At 41.6% G+C, this 17,037-nt stretch overlaps 1 protein-coding gene and 1 pseudogene across 3 annotated transcripts in view; both read right to left on the reverse strand.

Annotated features, from left to right (window-relative positions):
* The window catches only part of KCNH1 (potassium voltage-gated channel subfamily H member 1), a 372,723-nt gene that overhangs the window by 116,195 nt on the left and 239,491 nt on the right, over nucleotides 1-17,037 (reverse strand). For all 3 annotated transcript variants that reach the window (XM_027074502.2, XM_027074501.2, XM_027074503.2), the window contains exon 8: nucleotides 351-550. In XM_027074502.2, the coding sequence (XP_026930303.1) occupies nucleotides 351-550 (200 nt within the window). The remainder of the gene's footprint in view (nucleotides 1-350; nucleotides 551-17,037) is intronic.
* On the reverse strand, nucleotides 7,169-16,881 carry LOC106966782 (acidic leucine-rich nuclear phosphoprotein 32 family member B-like; annotated as a pseudogene).

Here is a 17,037-nt window from a genome sequence, read left to right on the forward strand (position 1 = left end):
TGCCATCTCGGAGTCTGAGGCTAAAGGAAAAGTAGTCACAACGATTACCTCACTCTGGATGGCCCTGAGTCTTATCATCATATAAGTTAGACTTCCAGTTCCTCTCTTATCTAAGAGATACATGCTGTCTTTCTAGTTTCTTAAAGGCTCCGAATCTCTTAATTGCTGGTCTTTGAGCAAAGCTGAGCTGGAGGCCATCAAAATCTCTGGAGGTAGGATGTGGGAACCCCAAACTACCCAAATGAATTCTGATGCACAGCCAGGTTAGAGAACCACTGCCCTAGGAGTGCCTCAGGTCTCTCTGGGAAAGCCAACACACAGGGCCTACCTGAGCTTGTCACCCTCCTTACCTTCTCTGTGTCGATGCCTCTGGACATGGACCAGGTAGACACGATATAATCCATGACTCGCTCACTCAAGCCCTTTGGCACCTGGTAGAGCTTCAGGAAGTCCCGAACACTGTTGAGCATCTCATGGTACCGGTTGGTGTTGGCGTACATCTGCTGGAAAATGGTCGTCACGTTCCCAAAGATGGTGGCATAGAGAAGTGCTGAAGCAGGAAGACAAGAGACAACACATGAGTGGTCCTTGAACCAGGACCCAAGAATGCTCAACTTGTCCAGAGCAGGCCAATGGCCAGAGCTGCCCCCCACCTAGGGCAGACTGTCCTGACCTTTGCAGAAGAACCTCAAAAAGTTTGAGCCATGCCTAAGGCCACCAGTCAAATATGTTATTCTGTATCAGCCCAATTCCTAACTTACTGGCAAGTAATCTTCTTCAAGCTCCTCTTGTGCCAAGTACTATGCTACCTGCCGAGGACAGGATGGTGAATGAAACATTTAGTCTTGGCTTTCACACAGGAAACAATGTAGTGCAAGGACAGACCCCGAATCCATCATCACAAACAAGTAAATAACAGCAAGTCTGCCAAGCGCAATGAAGGATGTTCTTTATAGCTTTGCTTCACACTTATTGTTAAGGTACATGTAAATATAATAATCCACTGTGATACGGCTCCTGGGGAAGATAGCACGGCTTTCACATGGCGAGAATAAAATCAGGTCTCCTCTGAGATACAAGTACATACCATGTGCTCCTACTGCTCCCGCTACATTGGTGTCAGGAAAGAGGACCATTACATCATCACCAAACCCCACCTTCTACCTCTAACTCCCATTTGCCCTTGAAGGCTGAGCTCAAGTGCCACCACTTCCAGGAAGCCTCCCCATGAAGGTGACCATGACTCCCCAGGCATATTTCTACACAGCTGGAAATAGTATATAAACCATTTTGCAACTATATGCTTCTTTCTTTCCTTGTGCCTGTATGGGTTGCTTGAAGGCTGGACCCATCTTTTTCTTGCTATTGTATCCCCAGGAGCTACCACTATGCCAGTACCCGATAAGTATCTGTCAAATTATTTTTTAAAACTTAATAAATACTTATTTGTGAAGTTCACACATGTTTTTGCTCTGCTTTTTTTTAAAAAAAAATTGAGTTATTGTTGACATATAATAAACTGGACATTTAAAGTATACAATCTGATAAGTTTTGACATATGTATACATATGTATACATGTCATTTTATACATTTTATACATATGTATATATGTATAAAACCATCACCACAATCAAATTAGTGAACATTTCCATCACTTCCCAAAAAGTTGGGTCATGGACCTTTATAATCCTTCCCATTCCCAAATGATTGCTGATATTTTGTCACCATAAATTAGCTTGCATTCTCAAGAATTTTCTATAAACGTTATCATACAATATATACTCTTTTTAAACATTTTATTTAGATATAATTCATAACCCTAAAATACACTCACTTAAAGTATACAATTCAATGGCTGTTATTTACAGAGTTGTGCAATCACTGTATCTATGTTTAGAATATTTTCATCCCCCTCCCAAAGAAACGCCATACCCATTATCAGTCATTCCGCATTTCCCTCCCAATCCCCTAGCCCTAGACAACCAGTAATCTGCTTTCTGTTTGTATAGATTTGCCTACTCTGGACCTCTCAAATAAATTAAATCATACAAGATATGAACTTATGTGGCTGGTTCCTTTCATTTAACACAGTGTTTACAAGGTTCATCCATGTTGCAACGTGTATTGGTACTTCATTCCTTTTTATTGTTGAATAAATAATCTTCAAGGATATTGACAAGCCATATTTCATTTATCCATTCATCAGTTCATGGGCATCCAGGTCATTCACTTTTTGGCTATTATAAATAATGCTGTTATGAACACTCCTGTACAAGTTTCTGCATGAACATATTTTCAATTCTCTTGGGCATATAGCTAGGGGTGGAATTGCTGGGTTATCTGGTAACTATGTTTAACATTTTGAGGAACTCTTTTCCCTGCTGCACTGTGTTCCATTTCCAACAGCAGTGTATGAGAGTTCCAAATGTCTTGTTTTGCTTTGTTAGAACGAGAGAACACGAACGGGGGGAGAGGGGCAAAAGGAGAAAGAGAATCTTAAGCAGCCTCCAGGGGCCCATCATGGTGCTTGATGCCATGACCCTAGGATCATGACCTGAGCTGAAATCAACAGTTGAACGTTTAAGTGACTGAGCCACCCAGGTGCCCCATGTGTCTTTTTGATTACTGCCATCCTAGTGAGTGAGAATTGCTATCTCATTGTAGTTTTCATGTGCATTTCCCTGATGGCTAATGACCTGAGCGTCTTTTCATATGGTTACTGGTCATTCTTATTGGCTCTTTAAAGAAAATGTCCACTTAAATCTTGCCTGTTTCTCAGTTGGGTTGTCTTTTTATTATTGAGTTGTAAGTGTTCTTTATATATTTTGGATACAAATCCTTTATCAGATATATGATTTGCAAGTATTTTCTCACACCATGTGGGTTGTCTTTTCATTTTCTTGATGGCATTGTTTGCAGCATAAAAGTATTTAGTTTTGACGTAGTCCATTTTGTCTATATTTTTCTTTTGTACTATTTTTTTTACTAGTTTCTTACACTCTGCATAATTATCTTGAGATTCATCCATATTGTTCATTATGAATACCTCATTCCTCTTTGTAAGAAAAAAAACAGTTTATTTTTAAATAATTATAAATTCACAGAAAGCTGTAAAGATACAGTACGGAGAGATCTTGTATACCCCTCACCCAGTTTCCCCACTGGTGACATCTCATGGAATTAGAGCACAATGTCAAAACCAGAAGATTTACACTGCCATGAAGTATGCGTAGAATTGTGTCATTTTATCACACGTGCCGGTTCCTGTAACTAGAACCACACAGAATACAAAAACTGTGCCATCATTGCAGAGACATCTCTTGTGCTCCCCCTTTATACTCACTCTCTCTGGCAACCACTAATCTCTTCTCCTTTTTTATAATTCTGCCACTTAAAAAACACTATATAAATGGAATCACGTATGTGGCCTTTTGACATTGGCCTTTTACACTTAGCAAAATGCCCTTGAGATGTATCCATGTTGTTGCATGTATCAATGGTTCCTTCCATTTTGTTGATGCATGCCATCCCATCGCATGGAGGGGCCACAATAATTTCTTTCAAATGATCTTACTCAGGCTTAGCCAAAAACTAAGAGAGGGAAGAGTAAGAGAGAAAGGCAGGGATATGGATGTTAGGGAAGGAAATTTTCAGTTAGTCCGTCCACCAGTGCCAGATACGGTTGCCTAAGAAACTGAGGACCAAGTTCCACCTGAAAAGACACAAATGAGGATGGGAAAGAGTGCTGCCAGCTCTAGAAATGTACCAGGGAGTGATACCAATCTGAACAAAAGAAGCTTGATAAAAGCAAAAGTAGTCAAAGCCTGAATAATGCAGACACAGCCTTTGTAAGCTCATAAATAACCTCAGACACAACAGGGTCAGGTCTCCCGCTTCCTGCCTCCTGCATCACCAAGTGTGCTCAAAACCGGCCTCCCTGGGCTAGCTGCCTTGTTCCCAGTGAGTCTGACTCTAACTCAATAAGCCTGTATGGCAGTCCTGGCTCAGCTCTGTTTTCTGGTCCACAATGAACCAAAGGTCATGCATGAAGAGTAAGAGGTGCCTTTCTCGAGATGGCTGCTAGAAAATTAATTTAATTTTGAGCTTAAAAATATAGTTACACCAAATCAATACAGTAAGAATAGCTCTCTTGTCCATGATTTGAGAACAAGGTGCAGGTCTGAGACACCGGCATATGCTGGTCAATTAAGGCAGCAATGCCACATCTATCATTTACAGCCCAGGGCTGCTCTCGTGCCAGTCTGTTTCTGAGACATTCTAGAAGGTTGAAGGTCCTCAGGAGGGCCTTATTCAATTATTATTACTATCAGAAACATTATTACTATTAAAAATGGATAATTCTGCTCTCAATGCCCCTTCTCTAATTTTGTATGAAGTGAGGTTATGCATTTTTCATGCACACATTTTATTTATTAATATCTCTCTATAAAGCATTATGCCTTACATACTCACAGCCTAACTGGGAAAGATGACGTGTAAGTCCAGATTTCACTTGAATAGATATTTGATTGTGATGTGGGAAGAGAAGGAGATTGGAACGTCCCTGCATAACAGAACCCCCCAGCTCTGAGGATTCCCTGGATGACTCTAAATGTGAAACAGTTGGGTCCCTCCATGGTGGGAAAGACCCTTCCCAGTCCCAAAGCAAAATGCTGATTTGGGTAAGAGCAGTTTTCTTTCTTTCTTTGAGCAGGTTTTTTTTTTTTTTAAGTTTATTTATTTTGAGAGTGAGAGCATGTGTGTGTGAGCAGGGGAGGGGCACAGAGAGAGGGACAGAGAGAATCTCAAGCCAACTCCATGGTGTCAGCACTGAGCCCAACTCGGGGCTCAATCTCACAAACCATGACATCATGACTTGAGCTGAAATCAAGAGTCAGACACTTAGCCAACTGAGCCACCCAGGCACGCTATCTTTGAGCAGTTTAGAGTTAACACTGTATCATAGCAAGAGCCCTGGGTCCCACCCAAAGAAATAAAAACAGTATTCTCTGACCCTTAATTACAACTTGCTGGCAAAAATTTTTGTTTCCCTTTTCAAATTTTCACGTTTATTTTTGTATCCATACACATACATATAGGCTAAAGAGTTAAGTGGCCAAAACATCTTTTAAAATCTTTACTCCCCTAGACCTTCTTTCTTTTCACCCACTTTCCTATTCTGCAGACGCACCCATTTCTCCACTGTGTTAGCTGGTTGTTTTGCTGTTGAGGTTCATTGTTGAATGTCATTCTCAAATCACCATGTCCTGATATTTCAGTTTTAGGAATTATCCACTGTCCTCTGAGAATTTAGCTCCTTACCTGTACTCCCCTCCCATCTCACATTCCTTTCCCACACCTCTTCCCATGGCCCCATCCTCCAACATAGTTATATCATCATCTTGGTTCCATAATTATCTGTGCTGATATCATTGTAACTAGATGAATGATATTCACAGCAAAGCCACGTAGTATACTCAGGTTACTTTTCCTTTTCTACATTTTTTTCCTTTTCCCTGTAGCTAATGATATTTTCATATGCTTAATTTACCTATCTCTAATTTGACTCCAAATTCTACCACAGACAAAGTCTCTTCTTAATATATGAAAATATATTAGTCAGCCTATTAATTTCATTTCCATAAAGAAATCTCTCCTGGGGGCACCTGGGTGGCTCAGTAGGTTAAGTGTCTGACTCTTGGTTTTGGCTCAGGTCATGATCTCACGGTTCATGAGTTTGAGCCCTATATTGGGCTTTGCACTGTCAGTGCACAGCCTGCCTAGGATTCTCTCTCTCTGACCCTCCCATGCTCTCTCTCTCTCAAAATAAATAAATAAACTTAGGGAAAAAAAGAAGCTAAAAAAATCTCTTCTGGAGGCTTCTGAACTGTTCCATCACCAGCCGTGGGTGTCTCTGCCCTAAGCATTCTAGAAGTGGTTTCACTTATTTGGGTTAGGTCCCCTGATTCCTGTATCTCAGATCTTCCACCCTCTTGGTTTACTCACTTTTGTTCATAGAAGGCATCCTTTAATAGTGTTCTGAGAAAGGTATATGGGAGCAAAAATTTTGAGTCCTAATGTTTACTCTTACACTCAATACCTGAGCTGGGTGTAGAATTCTAGATGAGAAATCATTTCTCTCATTTCTCGATGGAAGCATCTCTCCCTTGTCTACTCTTTCTGTTGAGAAGTCAAAAGCATTCAGATCCTTTATCCTTCATACTGAACCTGTTTTTTCTGACAAGAAACTATTTTTCCACAATATTTTGAAACTTCATAATGCTGTGCCTTTTGCTGATTGTTGGCTCAGGTCTCATCCATTGTGCTAGGTTTTTAATCTGGAAACTTAAGGCCTTCATTTCAACGAAATTTTCTTGGGTTACTTTACTTCCTTCCTCTCTCTTTCCTTCTTTCTTTCTTTCTTTCTTTCTTTCTTTCTTTCTTTCTTTCTTTCCTTCCTTCCTTCCTTCCTTCCTCTCTTTCCTTCCTCCCTTCCTTCCTTCCTTCCTTCCTTCCTAGACCTGCCTCCAACAGATCAAACTGAAAGAAAAGAAGAAGAGAGGAGAGGAGAAAAAAGGAGAGAAAAGGAGGGAGAAGAGAGGAGGGGTGGGGAGAGGGGAGGGTAAAGGAGGGGAGGGGAGGGGAAGGGAAGGGAAGGGCAAAGAAAAAAGTAAACAGGAGGGTGGTGACAGTAGTAGATGGGGTGACAGAAGGATAAGCATAATAAGGACAATTTTTATTTCTAGTCAGTTTTTTTTTAATCACTTAAAATAAAATTCTTCACAGTTTCTCAAAAGCCAAGGGAGAAGGAAAATTGAGAGACCGTTCTATTTTATGAACCCAAGACGGAGGGAAACCCTAGTTAGAAGCAACAAATTAAGGGCAATGGAAAAGGAAGTAAAGTAGGTAGTTCAATCTCGAGGATCTTCAGTGGAACAGAAAGAGACACTGCAGGAGTGAGTTTAGAAATAAGAAGTGTGTTTAACAGGTCTCAGGTCCTAAGTTCCTGGTTATTCTTTGTTTATGCTTAACCTGCTCTCTAGCTCCCAGGTCTCCTTAGCACCCCCCCACCCCACCCCATCTAGAGCCACTAGCCACACTGCTTCCCCATCTCTCATCTCTGTGTCTTTGGGACGTCTACTCCAGGTTCTTGAAGCAGAGGCAGGACCTCATCTGCCTGCTAACAAAGGGGAGTGACGATGTGAAGACCCCACCTCTGTATCAGCAGGGCGTCCCTGGCATTCTGGGTGACTGGCTTCTGCAGAGCCATTAGAATGTCACCCACATACTTTTAATAAGCAGTGGGTTAAACAGACTTGTGGGCTTCTCTAGGAAATTGGTCATTACTCACAAAATTACTCCTGTTGGAAAATGCACTTCAACTTCTAATAAACTTGCAGAGCATAATTTACTCCTAAATTCAAAAAGGCTAAAAAAGAAATTAAAAAAAAAAAAACTACTTCTGCAGGTATATCAAACCTTAGAGTTAAAGGACTAATGTCTTTTTTCTTTTTTTAATAATTTAACAATTATTGCTTTCTGTTGATAGTTTATGGGTTTTTCCAAACTAACTTTGTTCATACAGGATTCCAAATGATATATTAAAACAGAATTTAAAGAAAGACTCTTCTCTCATACCCATTCTTGTTTCTATACTCTTGATTCTCCGCAGAAGGTCATTAGGCCTTTGTTAGCTCTTATCACATTGCCACTCCATCTGGCAATGATGGGAACATAGTGGTCATGGAAGATGAATTGATATGGGTATAGCTACGACATCTCTGACATCTTTCTTCTCCCCTTTTATGCCGAATACAGGAAAAGACTAAAAGAGCATGGGCTGAATGAATACACAGAGGGAATAAGTATTGATGCAAGAGACAAATCAGGTAAAAACATCATAATTGAAAAGAGAATTCTTAAAAATGGAGGTAGGCTTACAAAGTCATATTGGTAAAAGATTCTCTTGGTCTCATCCTTTTTTTTGTCTAGTTTTATTGAGATATAACTGACATGTAACATTTATTAGTTTAAGGTGTATAATAATGATTTGATTTATGTACATATTGAAAAATATGACAGTAAGTTTAGTTATATAGTTAATAGTTTAGTTACATAATTAATTGGGTTATTTCCCTGATGGTTTCTTCCTCTTCATTTTCTACTCTTTCTTCCCAGATCTCCTGTTAATCAGATGCTGGGCCCCTAGATTAATCTAATTTTCTTATTTTTCTCTCTGGTTTCCTATCACTTTATGGGAGACTTCTTCAATTTTTATCTCCTACTCCTTTTATTTAATTTTCATTTACTATCATACTTTTCATTTCCATCAGTTTCTGGTTCTTTAAATGTTGCTTTTAAACAGCAATTCTGTTCTGTTTCATTGACATTAATATCTTATTTTCTGAGGATATCAACAATAGATATAGTTTTAAGTTTTCTTATCCCTGTTTGGTCTTTGTTTCCTCATTTATTTATGTTTGCCTGCTTTTCATATTAGAAATATATGGTAATCTTAGATGCCTGCTCATATTTTAGAGGAGGAGTTAAAAAAAAATTATCAAGAGCCTTTGTGTGTATGAGTGGGGTTCAACTGTGAGAATTCATGATAGGGTGACCTGGCTGGAGTTTGTATTGAAGAATCCATGGTGCCATCAACGTTAGGATTGTCCTTTTGCACTTTTCTGAGTTCCTAGAGAAGTCCTCAATCTCTTGTCTGGAGAATGCTCGCAGCATGTAGCAAACAAGTAGGGAGGTTGAAAGTCTCAGCATTCAGTATATAAACTTCCCCCTAAGCTCTGCTGTCCTGTGGTACCTCTGCCTTCCTATGTCCCTGGTGTCTCCCAGCCCAGAGACTCTCTTTCAAGAATACACAAGGCTTCTGTGAGTGGAGGGGGGGTAGTAACCCAGCTTCATAGAAGGATATCTTGGGGTCTAAATGCTTCCTAAACAAACTTTCAACCAACCCTATTCTTAACCCTCCTTCACTCTCACTTCTAATGGCACTTATTGCCACTAATGTCTGAGCTTTTGGGGCAGCTCTGCTGTAAAACAAATTATGGTTTAGATATCCCCTCTGGCACCTTAGGGTTCATCTCTCTTTGGTCTGCCAAGTCAATAACTGCTTTCTAGCTTTCAAATTTTTGTTATCCTACTCTAGGGCTCTTTATGCTTATGGATTCCAAGCCCTAAAAAGACCTTTCCTTTGTTGTTTCTTTAGAGGGGTTTCAGGAGTGATCAGATAGATGTAAATGTGTGTGCTCAGTTAGCCATGTTTACTGACAATAATACTAATGGTTTGCAAAGGCAATTAGGAATTGCTGGCTTTGGCACAAAGTGACCCCTACAAATTTGAAAAATAGTTTCCAAATCTTCAAAGCCAGCAATTCAAGAGCTCAAAGCAATGTAGTAATCATAAAAAACAACACTACCTAAAGAAGGGTACCATCACTATTTGGCAGATAAGGAAACGGAAGTCCAAAATCAGAGAAACAGCATGCAGGGAGGTCAGAACTCAGGGTCTCTCTGACTCCAATGCCATACTCTACTAAATCACCTACTTCCAAGTTTCAGTGTGTGTCCTAATAACTGCAGGGCATTTTATACAGTTCTGAACCCTTGACTCTTCTTGATTTAGTAGGTCTTGGGTGGTCCCTAGAGAATGTATATGTCTAACAAGTTTCCAGGTGATACTGTTACTGCTGGGAACTTTGAAAAGCACAGTACTATGATTTTCTATCCTCTTGTGCAATTCAGGTTTCATTTCAGAATATGGTGTCAAACTCTGTGGACATAAATGTTGGTTTTGATTTGTTCTTCATGATCAAGGCTGGTTACATTATTCACCAATTTCTTTTTTTAGAGTAGGTTTAGACCAAAAGGCAAGAGTTGCTTATCTATAAAAAGCCCACTTCCAGAAAATGGATTATAACATTCTCTCTTTCTTTTTCCTCCCTCCCTCCTTCCTTCTCTCCACCCCTTTTCCTCTTCAACTCTACTCCTACCCTGGCTATCCCACCACCCCCAGATCTCATAGATGCCAACAGGAAAAACCAAGGAAGCAGAAGCCCTTTCCAATCCCTGCTTTTAAACCAGATAGTGCCTCAAATTCAATATCCATTAAGACTATGTCTTACTGCGTATTTTAATGAGACTTAATTTCTTCATTTTTTTTGAAGAAAATGACTCTTGTTATATGAATTCCTGTTAGAATAAAACCACCAGTCTTATGATCCTTAATTCCCCATTAGCCAGCCATCTGATTAGGATGAGCCACTCATTAAATCATATAGCTGCACTGGTGGGTTGGGGGTAAAAATCATTAACACACACAACACTGGCACTGGGAGCTCAAAGCAGTCCACAGATATCCTTTCACTTCTAAGACAGTAATGAGATACAGCAAGTAGAACTGAAAAAAGGCAGAGAAGAGCTCACAAATGGAATCTCCTGGCTTTCTTTGTTAGGAACAGCCCAGCAAATTATGACAGGTGAACCCAGTGACTTCGGCACCGACAATATTATCTGATAAAGGCAGAAGATGGGGTCTTCTGAGTTATATCCTCTTGGGTTCAAATTCCAGCTCAGCGACTTAGAGCTGTGTGGCCCGAGGCAAACTACTTTACTTCTTTTTCCCTCCATTTCCGTCAGCCTGACAAAAGACATAACACCTGCTCACTTCCCTGGGTTATCCGGGGGAACGAGACACTGGGGGAAAGCACCCAGAGTACTGAGTTGGAACAAAGAGATCTTCAATGTTATCGTCTCTTTCAGTTATCGTCCTGGAGTCAAATGTCAAAACGCACACATCAGACAGCATTTTGTTAGGATGGTAACCTGGAACATTAGTCTGAATGGGCACTATTATCTTTTAATTGTATAGATGGACTCAAAATTTATCATTAGAGGAAAATACTGGAGTCCAGAAAGAGATGATTTAAATCAAGCTCATCATGCAAAAACAGAGGCCTTCAAAGGAATCTCAAAAATCCCTCAATGCCAAGAGCTTTGACACATCATCTGAAATACTATTGATTCTGAATGAAGCTATTCAGAGATCGGGAAGGAATGAAGAACCATAAGCGGGCAGGAAGGCAGAGGGAGTAGGGAGGAAGGCCTGGGAACCAGACTGAAGTCCTCATTCCATATCATCTGGCCCACATGACAGCAACACATCTAATTTTGTTCATGTACTATTTTTGGTCTTTGCTGCTGTTATTGCTTTTGCTGATTCTAATGTGATAATGATGAGTAGGTGTGAGGATAATGTTTATATTGGCATGGTAACTGGCAACTAAGTTTAAAAATCTTATTTCCTGTGATTTGAAATCCATAGCTATGAATCTATCTCATTGTCTGGGAAGAAATGAGTAGTAACAATGGGAAGATAAAAAAGAAACTGTTATGCTAGCAGATCAACCTGGTGTAGGAGAAACCTGTACTCTGAAGACAAAAAGCCGCAATTTGGAAACCTGGTTCCACTACCAACCTTAGGGTAATCATTCCTCCTCTTTAAATATCTTCATATAGAATGGAGTTAATAATTGCCTTATAGTTTACTTTTTAACAAGTGGGATAATATATAGAAAATGCTTATCACAGTACCTGGTACATATCAAATGCTCAACAGATAATAACAATAATTAACAGTAGGACGGTTAAGGACCATCTCCAGAGTCATCATTTCCTGGAAACATTCCTCCATTAACTTAATTATCTGATGTCTTCATTCAACAAACAAGTATTAACTGAATACTCAGGAGTGTCATGTGCTGTGCTGGGAAGCAACATGGTATAGTGAAAATAACTTGGTCTCTGAAGAGTAAGAACCCTACTGACTCTGCCACTGTCAGGGAGCAAGAATTCCTATCCCCTTCATGGTCCTTTGAGCTGGACCAAGAATCAAATTGACTTGAGACAGATTGACAGGAGAAAATCAAATTTAAAAGCATGCATACAGAGAATCCACACAGACATGGCAATTTCAAAGACAGTCAGGCAAAATGAGGTATAGATGTCATCTTGAACTATGGAGAAGGGGGCAGGGGTCTGGGACCCCAGAAGAAAGCTCCTTCACAGGGAGATAAGGAGAGCAGATAATTGATAATTTGATATTTCTCCTGCCATATAGATGGATCACTCAGATAAAATTTATCTCTACTAATACCCCTTATTCTGAGAAAGACCCCCAATTTAGATTCTCCTATGCAGTTAAGAGAAGAGCGAAAGCTTCTCTTGGGCCCACAGGGTGTTGATTGTCTTCTTATGCTCAAAATAATATTCAGCCAAAGTGGCTCATATTGGGGTGGCTTGCCCTTGGCCTTGACACCACCAATTCGAGTCATAAGAGCCTCAGGTCCCTTATTCATGAAAGAGAGCATAATCTCCACCCTTCAGATTTCTGTGAAGATTCAGGGAATTAACACAACAAATGCCAACCACAATGCTGGGGGGGGGGGGGGATCCAAAATAAATCTTAGTTTTCTTTCTTCACCCACCCAGTGTTAACATCCCTCCATTCATCACCCCTGGACTCTGGTCCCCTCAGCTCTTGGCTTTCAGTGGCTCCATCCTACTGTGATATGTAGGCTTGTGGCATTCTTTAAACAGAATACTTTCTGGAGTGCAGGAATTGTGGTGGTCACTTCAGGGACATCTTCCTCTGCATTCAGTGGGTGCTCAGAAATTGGTATTGGCTAACTATTGAAGAAAACTGTCCCAAAGAGGAGAGTTCCCTCAGGTGCAATAGTGCAAGGTTTGTGGTGTCGGTGGGCCTTTTCTACACCCTACAGCCATTTCCTTGACACCAACTGGGTGTCCTACAATTCAACTCCATTCTGAGATTATCTATGGGAGGCAGCATCAGATTCCACAGGCAAAGGGCTCAGCCCCACAAGACTGGCCCCACTTAAGATGTCATTTGCAAGTCCAGATTGCTACATGTACTTCTGACGATGGTTCCCGTGAACCCCTCCTTGGGTTCGACTAATTTGCTAAAGCAGCTGACAGAACTCAGGAAATCTGTTCACTCACTAGATTACTGGTTCAACAGCCAGATGAAGAGATACACAGGGCAAGACCCTGAACAAAGGAGTGTCTGTCCTCCTGGAGTTTGGGGCCTGGCATGGTATTTGGAAGTGTTCTGGTTCACCAACCTGGAAGCTCTCCAAATCCTCTCCTTTTGGGTTCTTATGGGAGCTTCATTACATAGGCAAGATTGATTAAGTCATAGGCCATTGGTGAATGAACTCCATCTCCTCTCCCCTCCCAGGAAGGGGCTGGGGGATGGGTAACACAAGGGAGGGGGTCAAAGTTCCATCCCTCTAATCACCTGATTAGCTCCCCAGGCAACCAACCCAGATCCTTAAGTGCTTCTAAAAGTCACTTCATTAACATAACAAGGGACACCTTTATTGCTGTCAGCACAGAAATTCCAAGGGTTTTAGGAGCTCTGTGCCAGAAACAGGGAGGAACACCAAATATGTACTTACTATTATAAATCACACAATATAATATACTATTGTAATATCACACAAAGGCTTCACAAAGTGTGGTCTCAAACCACAAGGATCACATGCTTGGGCGGCTGGTAGAAATGCAAATTCTGATGCCCCCTCCAGATCTACTGGATCAAAATCTTTGGGGGTGACAGCCAGGAATTTGTATTTTTTCAAACTCTCCGGGTGATTCTGAGGCATCTTAAAGTTTGAGAAATGCTGCTTTATACCACAGGGATCCTCAATGCTCCACTCCAAGAGGGAGGCTGGTTGGAGGGGGGAAAAAATACTGGGCCATATTGAGGAAGCAGGATGAGGCCATGGAGGCAGCTGACCTTACCCCACGAGAAAGAGCAATGGCAGTGAAGCCAGGAGAGAATGAGGGAATAATCCCACAGCTCAGTGGTAACATGACACGTGGGACATTGATGCAAAGGACTACTCGGCTCTGAATGTCCTACCAACTCAACGTCCTCATTCCTTCTCAAGCCAGACAGCTATTCCCCTGAGCACAGAAAGATTCCCTGAAACCAGGGAATATAAAACCCTCATACATTCCCTACTTTATAACAAGAAAAGCCTGAAAACTCTCACTTAATATCTTGCTAAGAATAGCACAAACTCCTCTACCACGCTGAAACTCTGCTGTGTTGGTGAATGTCACTTAACAAGCAAAATTCTTACAGGAGAGAGAGAAGGTTATTTTCAGCTACTTCTCATCTGTCGAATGAAACAACGGCTCCCACTCCACGGTAACCCATTAACCAAGCAGTCTGTACCACCTCATTGCAACCAGTGTTTTAATAGCGCCACAGATAAAAGCACAGCAATTTCCACAGCAATTACTTCTGCAAACGAATCAAGAAGGTCAGACACAGGTTGGAAAGGTCTCCAAATAATTTGCTACTTGTACTTATTTTGTGCTTGCTGAGTTCTTGATTGCAAAGAGACAACTGCTTAGTTAGTTACACCTGGCTAACAAGGTAGGCTGGCTTGCAGGTTTGCAAACCCACTGTTTTGCTTTACTTGATAACGAGAGCCCTAAGTTTCTATTTCTCCAATATGAGTCATCAAAGAGAATCTAATTAACAAAGCCATTTAATATAACACATAGTTTTTAAAGCCATTTAGACAAGTGTGTGTTAACCTGAACTGGGCTCATTTTCCAATAGTACTTATGTCTACACCTAAAGTTATAAGCTCACAGAAAGCTCAAACTTTCTCTTCTACATCTCAAAACAACTACCTAAAAGAAAATTTTTCAAAAGGCCCTACAATCACCATGGTGAATCAAAATGGAACAGTGCAATGACTGCACAAAATGTCTTTTAAAGAACTGCCTCTTCCAATAGTAGTAATAGAAAGAGATTAAAATCCCTTTCTCCATTGTTGACAAGTCTGGTCTTGGTACTTCTAGCATCTGGTGATTTTCCTCACTGGAAACCAGCCGTGATCTTGGTTGTTCAAAGTCAGAACTGGAATTATTTGGTTGCTCAGTGACACTGTGGGGTCACAGCACCTCTCTCCACATTGCCTCCAAAGTAATAATTACCCCAAATGGTCATCTCCCACCCAGCTTTCTACCACACAGAATGCCAAGGAGTAGAGAGAGTCGTAAACTCATATCGGACAGGGCTATCCTTTCCTGAGTCAGTGGTCCTAATCTTGACTCTGCACTCTCATAGCCGTAACACACGTGATTCCACCCCTTTGTGCACAGGAGGCTCAAATATTTACTTAATAAAGAAATACTAAGAGTCATAATAACAACCGGTACGTGCACAGCTTTTATGATGTGTAAATCACTGTTCTAATCATTTTGCACACATAATTTATCTTAATGGCAGATACTATTATTATCTGCATTTTACAGATGAATCTGAGTCAAGAATGTTTAAGTGATTTGCCCAAAGTCACACAGCTGGTAAGTGGCAGATGAAGGATTCACACGCAGGCAGTCTGGCTTGGGAACCCACCCTGCCATGGCACCAGACGCCTCTCTTAAACAAACGTTGACTGTGTGGACATACGGCTCCAGTGCCCCAACTATACTGACTCATTTAAATCTCTTCACAACCCTATGAGGAAGGGCTATGGTTAGCCGTATTTGCAGACGGGCCACAGAGAGGTTGAGTAACTTGGCCAAGGTCACACAGCTAGTAAGTATGGAGCTGGATTCAAACTCAGACAATCTGGATTACAAAGTCCATGCCCCGAACATTTATACCAGGTTTCTCAGCCTCGGCATCATTGATATTTGGGGCCAGCTAATTCTTTGCTGTGGAAAATTGTCCTTTTTTTACATTAAGATTTTATTTGCAAACCTTCTTTGTTGTACAGAAAGTAAAAATGCTGTTACAGTCTTCACGTAACTGTCGGTGGCCAGCCACAATGACCCATGCTACAGCAAGAGTCTTACACAAAGACCCAACAGTGCTCACAGTTTTGTTGGAGCAAAGTCTCCAAGCTTGATGGTGGATTTTGAAGAGGGACCAAAAGGAGGAAGGCAGAATGTGACAGGGACTATCCTTTGGCTCTCTGGGTGGGTGGGTGTCCTGTGGCTGGTATCACAGCCACCCTTTTATTATTATCATTTAAACAGCTACCAGTGAGCAGTCCAACCAATACCGAACAGTTTTTTCCCTGCAGGTCGTTTGGGTCTTCATCATCTTCTCCTTCATCATCAGTTTCTCTTCTCCTCTCTTACCTTTCCCGCTTTCTTACCCTTCTTCCTCCTCATCCTCATCACCTTGTCCATCACGTCCAAAGTCGTCTTCTTCCCCACTCCATCTTTATCGTCACCCCTTTTCCACCCTCCTCTTCCTCGTCACCCTCTTGGCCATCACACTCCTCCTCCTCACCATCCTTGTCCTCATCTTCCCCTTTGCCCTGATCCCCTTCCTGCACAGCATCCACCTGGGCTTCTGAGCCAGGGGCTTCTTCATCCTCTTGGCCATAGCCATGCACGTAGGTCAGCTGGGGGAGATAGTCTCTCCCTAGTCATTCAGACTAGTAACCCCAGTTAAACAGATGCGCACTTTTCAGGCAGTCCCGCTTTTTCAGAGGTTCCACAGTGCTGATATTTTGCCGTGTATTGCCACTGTGGTCCAGATGAGTGGGATTTGAAAGGTTTTCTGCTAACTTGTCCAGACCTCCAAAGACGCTATTGTCACTAAGCTCAAGCTTTTTCCATTTAAGTATCTGTTGGAGATCTGAAACTGAAATCAAGCCTGCGTTTATGACACTGAGCAAGTCTAAGTTCACAAATTCAGTTGTTCAGCCTCAGTTTCCCACCATTTGATCTGCCATTGTCGGGGACAAGTTTTCCAACAGCTGCGGGAGTCTGATTCCTCATCTCCATTGGAGCCTCCTCTTCGCGTCCATGGTTCCCTACTCCCCACTCTTCACACTTTGCTTTCCGCGGCGGGGTGACAGGCGTCCAGGCCTGCGTGGGGAGGGCCGTCGGACGGTCAGGGGCGGCGGGCAGGCCAGCGGAGCCCGGGGAACCCAGCGACTCCGGGGAGCAGAGAAACCGCAGAG

Source organism: Acinonyx jubatus, chromosome E4, assembly GCF_027475565.1.
Source record: "Acinonyx jubatus isolate Ajub_Pintada_27869175 chromosome E4, VMU_Ajub_asm_v1.0, whole genome shotgun sequence".
Taxonomy (NCBI): domain Eukaryota; kingdom Metazoa; phylum Chordata; class Mammalia; order Carnivora; family Felidae; genus Acinonyx; species Acinonyx jubatus.